Genomic DNA, 16,026 nt, shown 5'->3' with positions numbered 1-16,026 from the left:
CATCATTGTACAGACTGAAATATTATTCACAGGTTGAAAACTTTAAGGACAGATGTCCGTCTTCCCTGGAGTGGAAGCTCAACAAGTTTATCCCAGGATCAGACTGTGCAATGCTCAGAAAAAAAAAGAAAAAAAACCCAAGTGCTACATCTCAGACTCCTCAGGCCTCGGTTGGCATGTTAAATGTTAAAGTTCGCAGCTCTAAAAAGAACATGGCAGCACGGCTTAGGATGGTAAAGTTTCGTCTGAACAAACCATACTGCAAGCCTCAATAAACTGAAGCAATGTTGTAAAGAAGAACGGGACAAAATTCCTTCACAATGATGTGAGAGACTGATAACGTCACACTGAAAACAATTAGGGGTAGACTGTTTTTTACACACCGCTTCTGCATTTTTGCATAGTTTTTGTTAAGTTTATAATGACACAATGCCCTGTGTCATGTGCAGCTCTTTGTCTGTGGTTTTATTTCCCCGATTTTAAAATTTGAAATATGATATGTAGAACCTGAGAACTGAAAGGGGCTGTGCTTTCTTTCAAATCTCAGCTCCAGCTGCGGACAAAAACTGTGGTATTAAACTTCATTGTATTCGTGTGCTTGTTCGCTTTTGTCACCCTCAGGGAGATAAGTGCATCATGGGTCGGGAGCGTACGTACAGGAAGAGAAAGGACACGGCGTTCTGTGTTAAAGGAAAGAGCTACACCTCAGCTCTCACCAGCAAGCCCTGCCAGTGCACAGAGAAAGACTTCAACTGGTGAGACGCATTATACACCCTGGACATGTGAACACTTCCGTGTACTTACGGAACATGCTCGGTCTGTGTGTTTTTAGCTGAAATGAACATACAGCTGTTCTCAAAACTAAATCTTGTTTTGTGTGTGGAAAGTGACTACGGCTTTGAGCGCTCCCACGTGGAAGGCGATCGCTGCTTTGCTGACTTCTGGTATGATCCAGATTCCCCGCCTGAGGACTGCCATCTTGGACAAAACTTTGAGTCCAGCACTGGGTATGTGCATCCCCACAATTACGTAAACACACATTCGTACAGTTGTGTTCCCATCCAGTTTTTCCCACCCACCAAGCCCTCATCTTACCCAAAATGGAGTTATGTACTTTGTTTCAATATGGACGTCAAGTTCTGCAAGATGTGACTTTGTCCACATGAGTACACTCAGAGAAATAGTTCAGAATGAGTTAAAAAAAAAAGTATGTTACTTCTCCCTAAGATTATGAACGAGGGTGTTGAAACTAATCTCTGGCTGTGTTCGAAACCGCATACTTCTCCTACTACTCCTACTAACTTTTGGAGTTAGTATGCGAGTATGAGTAAGCGAGAAGTTCCCGGATGCATACTAGATTCGCCGAAATGTTGGGTATGCATCATGAGGTTACTACTCATACTCAAACTACCCAAGATGCAACGTAACGTGACGTCGCCGATCATCATTTCCTGTCAAAACGGCAGTTTCAAGCAAGCTATAACGAGGGTAGGTTCACTTCCTGTTTTCAAAACAAAAGCACCAATTGTATCGTAATGGCTTTCCCTATGATAAAAGGCAATGAGTATTTTATTTTGTGAAAATAACCGGAAGTGCGTTGCTCACTACGGCTAGCTTTAATAGCGCCAAATTCGTTGGAACAAAATTGTAAATAGCTGGTATTTTGGCATATTTTCAACACATTGGGGATCTAAACGTTTCAAATGTTGCTAAAGTTTACAGAGTTTAGAGCTTAAGTGAGATCAGCTTCAGGCCGGCTGATTTCGGCTCGGGAAGGAGCGAAATGCATTGTGGGTAAACGTTCTGCATACTGTCCTATTGATGAGTATGCAGAATGGAAGTATGCAGTTTGCAAGTATGTATTATGCGGTTTCCAACACAGCCTCTGTCTTTGAGTCAAAGTAAGGAGCAGGACATGGTTAGCCTAGCTTATTAAAAAGACTGGAAACTGGGGAAAACAGCATGACCCATTTGCATTTGAGTTTTGAAATTATTTATAAATGTATATTTGACTTTCAGAAAGAGTTGTTGATTTTTCCCACTTTCCCTGATCTCTGTCCCTATTACACAGAGGTTGGTGTCGGCTCTACCTTTGCTGTTAGCTTATTCTAAAATTGTTGAACTGTTCTTTTAACGACTCTGCACCCATCGTCATGCTCTGTTTTCGCTGTCCTTTTGCGCTCCAGCTACAGGAAGGTGATATCTAACGCTTGTGAAGGGGGGCTCAACAAGCAGCAGAGCTCCAAACAGCGCAGCTGCCCTCTGCTGCCCCCTAAAGGACTACAGGTCGGCATAAAAGGGCAGATGCTGGCCGTGGCTCCTGGGGATGATATCACATTCATTGTCCATCAGGAGCAGGTAGGAGGAAAGCTGATTTCATCTTGGTTCTCCTTCCTTCAGTCCTTTTGTTTCAGTTTCAAGCCCTTGTTTCTTCCGAACAGGGTGACACCAGCAGCACCAAGTACCAGGTGGACCTGGGCGACGGAGTCAGAGCCATCTACCAGAATCTGACGGTGACAGATGAACCCATCCAGCACCGCTACGAAAAGCCAGGCGTATACAAGGTTACAGTGAAGGCTGAGAATATCGCAGGGCACGACAAGGCCACCATGTACATCCAGGTCACAGGTCAGCCTCACAGTTAGCCATCTAAGGTTTTTATTTTGGGCATTGTGGCAACTATGGTACAGGAGATGGAACGGTGTCCACCAGTCAGAAAGTTTGAGTTTTCTATGGTTTCAAACAATAAGATTTCTCACTCACCCACATTAACAGTCTCTCTTAGATCCCCTCTCTTTTTCCTTGGATGTCAAACTAGGGGACTCTTAAACCTAACCCCCTCTGGGCCCTTGGACCCCAGGATGACTAGCTTGTCACACTTGGTGACAGCTAATGGGGATCCTTTTAAACAATAAACAATCTAGAAGAGTAATGTCACCCAATAACTTTAATTGAGAGCCTGATCCTGTATAAGTTTAGTCATCACCACGCATCCATGCTCACCAGCCCTACACAGAAATTGATCCTTAGTATTGGACCATGGCAGGTCAGCCAACCATCACTTTAACACTAAGAGCTTCCAAACCATAACCTGACAAACCCCACAAAAAATAACTCTCAGTGTCTCACCCCACCATCTGCCCCGCAGGTCCCCATATCCAGCAGTGGTTCAGGCCCAACTAAGATGACACATCTGCCCCCTCTACTCTGTTTTTGGGGTAGAGTTGTCAATCCTCGGCTTGTATGCTGAATCACAGAAGGAATTTGACTTCTGATACCAATTTGTTGTGAAAATTAAAAAAAAAAGGGGGGGAAAAAGAATAAAAATGTCCACCCTGTGCAGCCCCTCTACAGGAAGTCCACCTGGAAGCCGTCCCCATCGCTAGGAGAAACCAAGAAGTCAACCTGACAGCGGTAGTTCTTCCCACTGAGGCCAACCTGACTGTGTTTTACTGGTGGATTGGAGACAGCTTGCAGGTAAGGGACACTACAAATCTCATCTCACATCACTGACTAACATCAAAATGTATTGATTTATTGCAAGAAACAAATATAGTTTCATTAAACCTGCTGAAGTTAAGAAAACTACATTGTGAAGATAGCACAATGGATTTCTGAGAGCTGCCTGCAGCTGTTGGAAATAAAGTTGATGAATGCAAAGTTGCTGGCCTATAAACAAAATCAATGGCTCAAAGGTTTTGTGCTGTGAAGCTTAGAGAAATAGCTCATTCTAGACACCTTTCTGTGAATATTTCATTCCAAGCACCACATTTTGCACACAGTCACAGTCCTTCCATAATGATTGTAATGGTTGTTACTGCTTTGAGAGTATCAATATTCACTTAAATATCTTAATTCTGCTAAACTCCGAATGTTTTAATGTTTGGGTTTGCAATCAAACAGTTTTTACTTTTGTCCCACAGCCCACACTGACCCTGAAGAACAGCCTTTTGACTCGTTTCCCAGAGACCGGAGAAGTTTCAGTCACCGTCCAGGCTTCCAATGGTCGATCCATGGTTCAGGAAACCAGGACTGTCAGAGTCTATGGTAACGCATACTCCAGAGAGCACCAAATTAACATTGGCTTGGCATGTTTTTTTCCTCAGCTCTTTGAATGATTTGTCATTAGATCGTAAATTACAGCGATTCGTGACTTTGAGCTCAAATAAAGCTGTCAAACATTAAATGAATCGAGGTTGCTAAGAGAGAAAACCCACAAATTACCTTCACGGTAAACAGCATCATTTGAGGCTTGAATCTTTATTTATGGCCTGGAAGACTTTAGTTGGTCAAAAAACAAATCAATAGATTTGTGTGTGTGTGTGTGTGTGTGTGTGTGTGTGTGTGTGTGTGTGTGTGTGTGTGTGTGTGTGTGTGCGTGTGTGTGTGTGTGTGTGTTTTTAGAAGTTCAAATTCTTTCTAGGAAAATAAGAGATGCAAATGATAAATGCTATTTAAGCAGGTGACACATTCAGGCAAAACTTAGGCAAATCGAGCGCCCCACACTTTCAGCTGTCGTCTTTAAATATACTGCATGGTCCGTACACTTTTAATTGAACATTTTTCATCAGATGAATAATGTCTGATTTCTTTTTATAAATTATTTTGATGTTTCGTGCTGTTTGAAGCACTGCTCTAATGTAAGATTGCGTCTGTTTCTTCGAGTCCAGTTGAACGAGACTGTCGTGATTGCAGCATATTAGTCAGCTCAAAGCTGTTTATGCCAACAGCGCACATTTGCATGTGCAGAGTGACTTTCTCACATATGTTCCCTCGAAGGTGATTGCCAACAGTGCACATCTGTCCATTTAGAGCAAGCAGTGTGTTCCAACATCTGTGGCTTTGTTGTTGCATTTGCAGCTGAAACCTCACAGCACTCACTATGCAACATATGTGTCCTGTTTTAGATTTCTTCCATAATTGGAATTTGGGGGATTTTAATTGTTGACTTTTCCTCTAGATAACTTCCAGGTCATCCCTCTGAGCTTCAGCAGAAACCTGGACAGCTTTAACCCAAACATCCCAGAGTGGAGAGATGACATCGGCCAAGTGATCACCAAAATTCTGGCAAAAGTAGGTCCAAGTTGATTTTTATTTAGCCTCGTTCGGTTCTGTTCATTTTTTTTTTAGGGCTGGGCGATTTAACTCGTTATTATTGTGTTAACTCGTTAATTATTAACGTGGATAAATATTTTATGGAGCATTAACGCAGGTTTTATTTTTAGTTTTTTTTTTTTATTATTTTAGAATAATTGTGCCTTTAATGGATAGGAAAGTTCAGGAAGACAGGAAGCAGGGGGCAGAGAGAGGGGGAACAACATGCAGCACAGGGCCGTCCGATATGGGACTCGAACCGGGGCAAGCTGCAGCGAGGACTATAGCCTCTCATACATGGGGCGCCTGCTCAACCCACTACGCCATGGACCACCCCTGTTTTATTATTTTTTTTATTATTTTAAAAGTCTGTTGCTCACAGGCTTTCATTTTGTAAAAGTCTGTTGCTGTCTGTGGAACCGGAAAAGAAAGTAATGGGCGGATCCACCAAACATGGAGAAGGGTACGGAACTTTTACTCGGCCATTTTCATTTTAAAGTTCTTCCAGACGACGGAGTCGACAGAACCAAAGTCATCTGTAAACACTGCCAAGTTGAATTGTCTTCTCACCGTAGTAGTTCCAGTCTAAAATATCACTTAAAGGCAAAACACACAACTGATAGCAGCAAGTCATTCAAGGAAACAGACAGTGGAGCGAGGCTTCTACATAAAAACTACATAAAAATGCTGATGTTAAAAGTGTGTTTGCACAACAAATGTTATGGCACTTTCATTTATATGGCAGTACATTTAAAATAAAACTAAATGCTAAAAGCTATACACTACTTTTGAATTCATTTTTGGATTTTGCGTACAAATGCGATTAATCGAGATTAATCAGGGAAATCATGTGATTAATTAGATTAAATATTTTAATCGTTGCCAAGCAATAGTTTTTTTTTGTTTTTACTGTGTTAATTCACTACAAAAGTCTCCAGTTCAATACCAACCAGTTTGTTCCAATCCAAATCCATATGATTAGATTTATAAAAAGTGAATAAAGCGAAATATGAAAGAGGATAGAGAGTCAGAACCTTTTGGGTTTCCTTTATCATGTGTTGTTTTTCATAATGTTTTCAATTGATAAAAGGTCTGGACTTTTCCACTACTAAGCCATGATGCGCATATGTCTTCTTCTTCTTTACATGGTAGAGCTTTATTCTCTCTTTGTGGATGGCACGGTGAACTGTGTTCACAGAGAATGATTTCTGGATGTGTTCCCGAGCCCATGCAGTCATTTCCATGACAGAATCATGTCTGTTTTTAATGCTGAGGGGCTGAAAATCACAGACACCCAGTATTGTTTTTTTTTCTATGTTCCTTGCAGATGAAGATGTCTCCAGATTCTCTGAACCATTTGATAATATTATGTTCTGTAGATGGTGGAATATTCAAAGTGTTTGCAGTTTTACATTCACTGCGATGTTGTGCCACAATTTGTAGATTACATTTTTTTGCATTATAGGCAGCGTCCCAACTTTTTTGTGATTACTGTATTAGTGACTGCTTTCGCTATAAATTAGTTGTTAACACAAAGAATGAAACTGATTTTTGATCACATTACCTCAGATCACAGGTGTCCCTCAGGAGTCCGTGGTTACTGTGGTGAAACCAGGCCTCCCCACCACTGCAGACCTGTATGTCCTCCCACTGGACAGCAAACCAGCAAAGAGAAGTATCTTTGTAGATAAGGTATATACACACAGATATGCAAACCTGTACACAGCTGTGATATTTCAGAGCCAGATTCGCAGTTTTTCTGCCATTTTCTACATTATAAGAAGGAACCTTTGACATTTCTAGTAACCATATGCTCTCAATATGACATATTTTCATTTGTAGCGTATTCCAGCCATCGTGCAGGCTTTCAATGACAAGAACATCAGCTTCATGGTTCGAGGAGGTCTAAGAGTGTTGGTGATGCTCGCTGACCCAAATGCAGGTATGCCGAAATGTTGTTGGCATTGCCTCCTATACGGTCTGTTTTTCAAAACTGCCATTCCATGTTTAAATGATTACTGCATGCTAATGATTTATTTCCAATGGATAGGTCTAATTGCTAATGACTCAACAACTACAGCGGCAGAAAATGGTGCGTTCACCAGCGATTTTCTCGCAGCTTTCCATAAGAAAGAGATAAACTTCAACACTCTATCGTCAACTTTAACTCCTGTGCCTTTTCCTTTCCTGGTTTCCCAGCAAATCCAAATCTTCTCCTGTCCATGCCATGTTCTACTTTTATTTACCTGATTACCCTTCACTGTCTTCAGAATGGTGTTGCTCTTCTGTGGAGGGCAGAATATTCCCCGGAAAACTATAGTTTTAATCATTTCAAACGTGTTTATTTCCTATTCCTGTCATTCTTTTTCTGCTTTTAAACATTATTTTTAATTGTGTAATTAAGATACATCCTTGACTAACACGTCTGTATTGGTCATCCCTTCAGGCTACCATGGAGCAGCTGGAAGTCCGGGTATTTGGGCTCTAGCTGTCCTTTTCGTAATCAGCATCATTGCCACCGGCTCCTTCATCCTTTACAAGTTCAAAAGGTGAGATATGTTGAGTTAAAGAGCTACAACAACAGCATAATCATGAGCAACAAAATATATATAAATGGTAACGACCAGCCTCTTAAAAGAAAACATTTATGTCATATTACTGGTCTAATAATATCTCTGACGTGATTGTCATTCCTCCATGTTTTTTGCTAGCTTGGTTCAGTTTTAGGCCCACCTAAAATTATAAAGTTGCATCGTATAAAGAAGACTATAAAGATTCTGCAGCTTAAAATTGATGTTGTTGAAATCTACCACATCTTACCAACTAAAGAAAAATAATTGGAACTGATGCATGCAGTATTTTTCTTACAGTAACAAACATAAAGCCTCAAAATCCGACAACACACACAAGCTCATTGCTAATGTTTTGGAAATCGGTAATGTTCGTAGCTGAGTTGTAGTAGTCATCACGTATCTTAAAATTTAAGAGGAAATATGGAGAATATTCTAATTTAACCTGCATTATAAGTAAAAATACAAAACATGCTAATTATTTGTCTGCTAATTCATCACAGAAATGTATTTAGCTAAAATGAGTACAGAGCCGCACTGGCAACTATAAGGCTGTACTTTTAAAGTAATACTATGTAACATTTCTACCTTAAAATAACAGCTTGAAAAAAATTGTGCGGCTAGAATGAGTTTTGATATTACGATTGGCCTGTCTCCTATGCCCTTCGGGGCTCTGAGTTGGAATAACTGCGCTATGTAACTTTGCTGGACCGGCCCGGGAGCTGAGCGGAAGTACTTCGACTTGCTTTCTGGCACACCTACCGCAAAAACAAATAGACCCCTCTCACGCTCCAGGGTATAAGGCTAAGTTAGCGCAACATTGTCAGTACGATCATCATGGCAGAGGCACCGAAGAAACAGAAGAAGACGTTGACTGATGAAGCAACGTACATTACCTCCAAGCCTGTAGGGGGTGCTCCATAATGGGCTTTTTGAAAAGTTACATAGGATTACTTTAAACTCTTTCGCTAGATGGTAACTAATATTAGTAAGTAGGGCAGCTAATATTAGAAAAATTAAAAATTTTTGATAGCAAGATTAAGGGTTATAGCATGCTAGCATTTCAAGATTAGCGCTGAAACCAGTTTTGTGAAAATAATGGTTAAAGGAATGGTTCGGTCCGATGAACTTCTCTGTGCCTCGGTTTGCTTGACGAGGCCTTTGTTATGACACAGCTGAAGTATGTAGCGCTTTTGAGCTTGTTTATCGCGGAAAAACAACCGATTTCTTATATTTTCCAAGTTGGCCCCGTCCAGTTGCATTGGCTGCGTTTCTAACAAAACACTTCAAAATAGCCAACTTCAGAATACCGCGGTCTTTCGGAGAAAGGCTCATCACCCATATAAATTATGTTGCATGACCATGTGATGCTGAAATTATCATTTTACGCCGAACCATTCCTTTAAATTTAAGTTTTGACTTGAGGCTAGCTAAAATCAAGTAATCATAAAAGTATTAGATTCATTTTGTGGGAAACGTAAATATTCCTGCCACCTATAAAAATGATACAAACACCAGATACCTTTAGAAAGTAAATAGGATATGCCCTCTGTAAATCATCAACATTTTCATTAGATTTTGTGCCATACTCATTCTCTGAGGATTCTTTGTGTGTGAAATTTATTGCAATCCCTCTTCTGTTTCATTTTGGCCCAAAGTGATGGACCAAACAACCATTATCTTACATGAATCAAAATATACCAATTTTGTCCAGCTTTTACCACAAACCACAAGCTAACAGTCTAAACCTTTTATCAAAAGGCTAATTATCACAGCTTGCATGAAAATCCCCTTTAGATTGATTGTGTTTGATACTCTACTTTGTGTAATTGCATGCTTTCTATTCACACCAGTATCTCACCAGCATCACCTTCCTGAGTCCCGAACACAAATATTCACTGAAAAGTCACCTGAATTAAACTATGCAGTGCAGAACTACAGCCCCATCTCACGAAAACAACAAATCCCACAGTCCTTGGCTTAGGACTGAGGATGCCTATCCCCCGCTGTTTTTCAGGAAGCTTCCAGGGAGCCGCAACGTCTATGCCCAGATGCACAATGAGAAGGAGCAGGAGATGACCAGCCCCGTCAATCACAGCGAGGACACCCAGCACATTATCCAAGGCGAGGAGTTCATTGATGACGACCTGGACTCGCAGACTCTAGGTAACGCAGGAGGTAGCCCCGCCTTCCGTTCCCTTATAAGGACTACCACTAACCACTGCTACTAAACCCCAAGCCACTAACACCAGCAGCTAACACACACAAAGGTACTGGAGGACTTCACCTTTTTCTTTATTATCACTTGGATTGCTAAAGCTGTTTGAGCTCCAGTGTTGGTCACGGCAACTTGTTCTCTTCCAACTCCTCACATGCTGATGTTTGGTCAGAAGCTCAGAGTGGGTTTCTAACATTGTGGGACATGCAGATTTTTCTGACCTACTAATACCAGGCCCACATGCAGTCATGGCAACATGGAAAGTGTTGGTGAAGTTTTCCCACAATAGAAGGTTTGTTTTTGTGGCCCATTTTAATACGTAACCGTGATGTTTTTCCTAACCTTAGCCAAAACTTTTAAAAGTACTGTTACTTTAGAATAATATGACTTAAGTAAAAAGTAGTCATCCAAATAATTACTTGAGTGAGAGTAAAAAAGTGCTTGGTGAAAAAACTACTCAAGTACTGAGTAAATGTTGAGTATCGTCTGATTTTTTTGTTAACAAAAGCGTTCAATCAGACAGACAAAAATACAAAATAATCATCTTTAGGCAAATTAGAGTTGATCCAATTGATGAAATAAATTAAAATGAATTAATTCATTACAAAATAGCTTAAATTAAAAATAATCCAGGTAAATTCAAGTACTTCAATAAAAAATAAAAGAGACTTAGGAAATGTTTAAAACATATGTAACCCATATATAACCTATAAAACAAACATTCACCTATCCACGGGGGAAATTAATTTAGGAAACTTACCACTACATGTTTGATCAAGTTAGATGTTGAGTTTTTGAATGCTGAAATGTGCGTTTGTTTTGGTTGACACAGAAGACACATAATGTAGCTGCTGTTTCGCACTTTTTGTAAGGTAAACATGCTTTCAGTATGAGGCCTCGTCTGTGTTTTCATTTCCGACCGTTGATTCTGACATTATTTATCTGTTTCTTTTTTTGTTTGCTACGACTGTAAACTGTAAAGCTAACCCGTCCCGCCCATGGATGTATTATATTAACATATTATCCCGCCACTGAGATTGAGTATGGTCACGTGACGAGACTGCATGGCTACGTCTGATTGGTGAAACACAGTCAGGTGGTAGAGCCTTTAGCGGAAGTCTCTCTCCCTGTCAGAATAAAACATTAAAATGAGGCGTACGCGGGGGGGATAAAAATAATGACGTGTAGAATACTAAAGAGGTAAGAAGAAAAGAAACGAGCTCATTGTAGCCTAATGTAGCGGAGTAAGAGGACAGTTTCTTCTTCACAAATCTACTCAAGTAAAAGTAAAAAGTATAGTGATTTAAAACTACTCCTAGAAGTATATCTTTTTCAAAAATTTAATCAAGTAACTGTAACGAAGTAAATGTAACTCGTTACTGCCCACCTCTGGTCTTAATATCATAAGAAAAAGAGCAGTGCTCTCTGTTCTGAGGCTAAGGTGTGGTGTCCACTGAAGACCCTTTATTAACAAACCTCAGATCAGCTCATATTAACCACACTAATGGGCCAAACAGAGAAGAGTTGGTTCTAACCTATGCAAACGTCCATCTTCACAATATAAATCCACTTTTTCTTGTTCTCATTATTCCTTGTCAGTTAAAGTAAACAGCCGCAGTTCTACATATTCTGGCACCTAGCGGAGACGAATTTTCATGTTGACGGCACAACTAGCTTGTTGCTAGTCCAAGGCTAATGCAAGTTTATATTTATAACATTCCAGTGTGAAGGGAGGGGTCAGCTTTCCCTCACCTTAGATGCCAAATCCCACTGAATCGGGACTTTGTGACTTAAATCCTGCCCTAAAAATTCTGAGTTGAAAGTTGGTGAAAAACAATTTAACAGTCCAACTCCATAATTCAGTGAAACACGGATCTGGGCCTTTTATCGTGTTTTAAACAACTACTGTTTAATATATCAAACGTGTCTCCGTGCAAATTTGCTTCTCTTTGAAAAAGTACTTTTTGTAAGAAGCGAAAGAAGTCAAAATAAAAAAAAAAAAAGAATGCAAAAAGGGACAACTGTCAAGGCTGGACTGTGTGTGTCTTCCATACAATTTACTTAAACAATCCACGTTTGTTGTAATTAGCCAGCATTATAGAAATAAGTTTTCCTGTCACTGTATAGTATGTGCGCAGCCGCAGCCAGTGCACAAAAATAACTGGCAACACGCAGCTGTAGAGCACTTCCTCGTGTGTTAAAAACCAACACAAGGGGGTCTTGACCCATCAGCAGTGTGTAACGAGTTGGAAATGAGATTGTGTTTCAGAGTCACCGGCAGAATTGAACACATTCAGTTATATCTTAGCTAAAGCACGTTTTGTATGTTGTTGTGCCATGAAGTAACGGACAATGATTAAAGTATCTGCGTTACTGAACTGTAGTTGCAGAATTGTTAGAACCTTGTAAGAATTTCAATTGTGCAAAAAGTAAAAGATAGATAACAGTGTCAACAAGTCCGGTGATGACACATAGAACAGGAAAAACACAAAAACAGTTTGAAATCAAAACTTATGGCTGATTGTGTTCCATTCTAGAGTGGCGGAACTCTTTTGTGTGTAACCACGTTGCCGAGCGTGACCAACATTCGACGCAAACTATACCAGAACAAGTCAACTTTGCACGGATAATAAGCTGATTCAAAGGTACCTTGTGCATGTTTTCACCTCAGCCTGAGCTTTAGAACTTGGTTCAAAAGGAGCGGAACCTCACTTTCGTAAATATTAAAGAAAAACTGTTGTTTGATTACCATAAAATTATTTTCATGTTTGACTTGTGGATTCAAACATTCAGGGAGTGCAGAAAAACCGACAGTTTAGGCATGTGTGGTGGGTTCAGTTGGGCACAAGGATAAGAAAACTCCACAAGGCACCTTTCACATCAGCGACGCACAGCATGTCAGGATGTGTGCTTTATAGTCTTCAGCTTATTTTTCTCGTTTGCTTGTCTGTCCTTTTTGTAATTTGCACTTTTCTTAAAGGCAACCACTCAGGTGTGGTCCTGAGCATCAACTCCAGAGAACTACACAGTTACCTGACCAGCTGATGGCTGCCATAGCAACGCTGATGAGCTAGCCCAGCCTAGCCGAGTCAGCTAATGAGCACAGGGACTCTGCCTTCCTACCCTCTTTTCCCTTTTTGTTTTCTTCCTCTCGTCCCGTCCTCCTCCTTGGACGCTTCACCTCCACTCTATGACCTCTGTGCGATCCTTTTGGCTTTAGTTTTTATATCACTGCAAGCCTCTTTCCTCCGCTTCTCATTTCACACCAGCTCTGAACAGCGATTAATGACTCTTGATGGCTCACCTGTGTTTAAAAAAGAAAAAAAAGAAAAAGAAAAAAAAGAAAGAAACGTGTGTGTAAATTGTCTGCCACTTATCACACTTAAAATCAGCAAGTAATGCTCAGTGTATTGGTGTCCTGTGATGTTCACTCAGGAAGAATTGAACAGTTTTGCTACTGAAGTTAGCTGTGCCCAAAGACAGCTGTTTTTGAGCACTAAATGTAGGCTACACCAAGGTAGTGAAGTTAAATTAAAAGACAAGTGAGTTTTTTTTACACCTCACCCTGTTTTTTCTTCCTTTTCTCCCTCAAATTACCACTCAATTTATCTCTCTTAAAATGCAATAATAATCTCAATGGAATGTACAGTATGATAAGAACCCTTGTGAATTTGCATATGGAGAAAGTATGCATGCAAACACAAGAGGGCAGTGTTGCACTTTTTCTCAAAACGTTCACTCACAGGTACTTGGACGTCTCAGCTTCTGAGGACTACACTGTATGTACACACAGCTTTGTCATAATCCTTATTCCTTATTGTCCCGTGTCCTCGTCTATAAATGACTCATCCTCAGAAGATTGGTGTTTAGTGTTTCGAATCAGTACCACCTTTGTCTGTCCCATGGTGCCTAAAACAGCGGATGCAGATCTGCTCTGTGACATTAACCGTTGACATGTCTAGTTACTTTAAAAAAAAAAAAAAAACTAAAAGAAAAACAACGTTACGGCCCTTTCTGCTCCTCCTCTTCCTCCTCCTCACACTTTCTGGGTCAGAACCGACTCTGTCCTCTGGAGACAACAGTTGCCATCGTGGAGAGAAGGTGTAGCCAGCGTATTCTGTATCAGCCTATATTAGGCGTAGCCCGCGGTGGAATCATGTCTCCTGTAAAGGTTTGGCTCGTTTAATGTAAATGTGTAAATATGAACAGTGAACTCCACTTTGTACATATCCCTGTTGACGTGTGTGAGTGTTTTACACAACTACCAAAATACATGGCATTGTTTTTCTCTTTCTGGGGTAATTCGCCAATGACTTTCCTAGATATGAAAAAAAAAAAAAGGTTTTACCGTTTCCAGTTTGATTGCTTGCTTCACATGTATCCTATTTTGATATTTCCGTGTCTCATGAGTAAGAATATCTCACAGTCTTCGTTGTTAACCAGAAATCATTTTTGCCGTCTTATAAAGACACTCACGACTGCATACGGTAATGACGATATATATGGATATTTTTGATACACATGTCAGGTTTTTCCAGTATGTGTAAATCACTGGTTAGTGTTTCTGTTGCCTTTTTGCTGAAGTCTTTTTTTTGTTCGGTTTATTGCACTAATGATAGGAAGAAGTTGCCGTGCCAAGTACTGGGCGGCAGCTGAACAATTCTACAAACTCCAAATCGAAAGGTCTTTGGATGAAAGGCCTTTGAAGCTACCGATGCTACCGTTATCATCGACACCCCCTCTGGTTCATCTCGTATTTGATTAAGCAGGTTACATTTCCAGTCATTCTGGTTCACACCTTAATTCAACTTTTGTACATATTCTGCTCATGTTCTACTTGTTCTTAGTTTTGTAGTGATGTGTCGTCATTGTATCGATTCCCCCTTAAACGAAGGGGAATGTGGGGGGTTATAGTATACCAATGTAATAGTCAAGGAGTTTTACAGATGATGACACTGACCATGTAATTTGTACCATGCTGCTTTCCTTTGTTTCTTCTCTTTCTGCTGCTTTGTTTGATCTCTTGATTTTGCTGTTAAAAACAATTGTGTGTCTTCTTCAGGAAGCATAGTGCACTGAATCTGCACCCTGAAATAAATCACTCCCATAACTTGTATGCCTGCGTGTAATGTTATCAGTTCAAAATGAAAACACTGGACATATTTCCACTCAAATGCAGCAGTTGCATTCAGTTGACTAAATACTTGTTTAATCTCCGGAGAAAAATGGTTGCAGCTATTTCATTGCTCTTGTCGTAAATATGAGGGATGGTCGCCGAGCCGATGTGGAGATGAGTGATGAAGAACTCTGCTGACACGGGATTAATCGAACATAGAAACCTTTATTGCATTCATCAGGTCCGTCTCGAATTTCCAGAAAAGATGCATCAAGTCTGGAGAGATTAGCCCAATTGTTCGAACGAAATCTCTCTGTCTTTCAGAGGGTGAAACTCCTTTTTATGGGTATATGGACTTCACACCTTTGGAATGTGTTTTCCTCCGAATCTCCTTATTTGACTATATGCCATCTCTGGTTGGAACACATGCACTCAGTGGCCTTCATCAGTGACGTGTTTAGAGCATATGCACTCAGTGAACTTGAAGATGGTCCTTTTCAACTGTTTCTCTTGAGTATCAGACACCTCGCTCTTTATCGCCAATACACTTTATCGCCAAGAGTATTCACTCAACCATGCAAAGTATTAAATTCAGGTGTTCCAATCACTTCCATGGCCACAGGTGTATCAATTCAAGCACCTGGACATGCAGACTGCTTCTACAAACAAAGAAGAATGGGTTTGCTCTCAGGAGCTCAGTGAATTCCAGCTTGGTACGATGATAGGACGCCACCTGTGTAACAAGTCCAGCTGTGGAATTTCCTCGCTCGAGGGGTGGGGCTGTTTTTCAGGAGCTGGGCTTGGCCCCTTATGACGCTTTTCCACTAGCTCGCTTTGGCTCGGCTCGGCGCGCTATTGCGTGTTTCCACTAGCACGCAGTACCTGCAACCGGGACGATTTTCCGTATCACCTCAGCCCTGGTTCCAAGCGGTCGAAGCGTTACTAAAACGTGGCATCAGCCGACTGCCTTCCACTGATTGGGCGATGAGTGTCGTCACTGGAAGCGTCATAACGCGGATAATAAAAGC

The 16,026-nt window shown here is 40.7% G+C and overlaps 1 protein-coding gene across 8 annotated transcripts in view; it reads left to right on the top strand.

Moving 5' to 3' along the window:
* sorcs2 (sortilin-related VPS10 domain containing receptor 2) overlaps positions 1 to 15,010 on the top strand; it is a 342,203-nt gene extending 327,193 nt beyond the window's left edge. Inside the window, exons 16-28 of one of the 8 annotated variants that reach the window (XM_075451687.1) lie at positions 622 to 755; positions 888 to 1,007; positions 2,187 to 2,358; positions 2,442 to 2,628; positions 3,344 to 3,477; positions 3,924 to 4,047; positions 4,961 to 5,073; positions 6,664 to 6,786; positions 6,937 to 7,036; positions 7,145 to 7,186; positions 7,541 to 7,643; positions 9,682 to 9,830; positions 14,502 to 15,010. In XM_075451687.1, coding sequence (XP_075307802.1) covers positions 622 to 755; positions 888 to 1,007; positions 2,187 to 2,358; positions 2,442 to 2,628; positions 3,344 to 3,477; positions 3,924 to 4,047; positions 4,961 to 5,073; positions 6,664 to 6,786; positions 6,937 to 7,036; positions 7,145 to 7,186; positions 7,541 to 7,643; positions 9,682 to 9,830; positions 14,502 to 14,647 — 1,647 coding nt within the window. In that variant the 3' untranslated portion in view covers positions 14,648 to 15,010. The other 7 variants (XM_075451685.1, XM_075451689.1, XM_075451692.1 and 4 more) reach the window with 7 other exon arrangements.
* The last annotated feature ends 1,016 nt before the right edge of the window (positions 15,011 to 16,026 follow it).

The sequence above is a fragment of the Odontesthes bonariensis genome, chromosome 19 (assembly GCF_027942865.1).
Source record: "Odontesthes bonariensis isolate fOdoBon6 chromosome 19, fOdoBon6.hap1, whole genome shotgun sequence".
In the NCBI taxonomy this organism is placed as follows: Eukaryota; Metazoa; Chordata; class Actinopteri; order Atheriniformes; family Atherinopsidae; genus Odontesthes; species Odontesthes bonariensis.
Note: the sequence above shows the minus strand (reverse complement) of the source record. Positions and strands in the feature narration are given on the sequence as shown.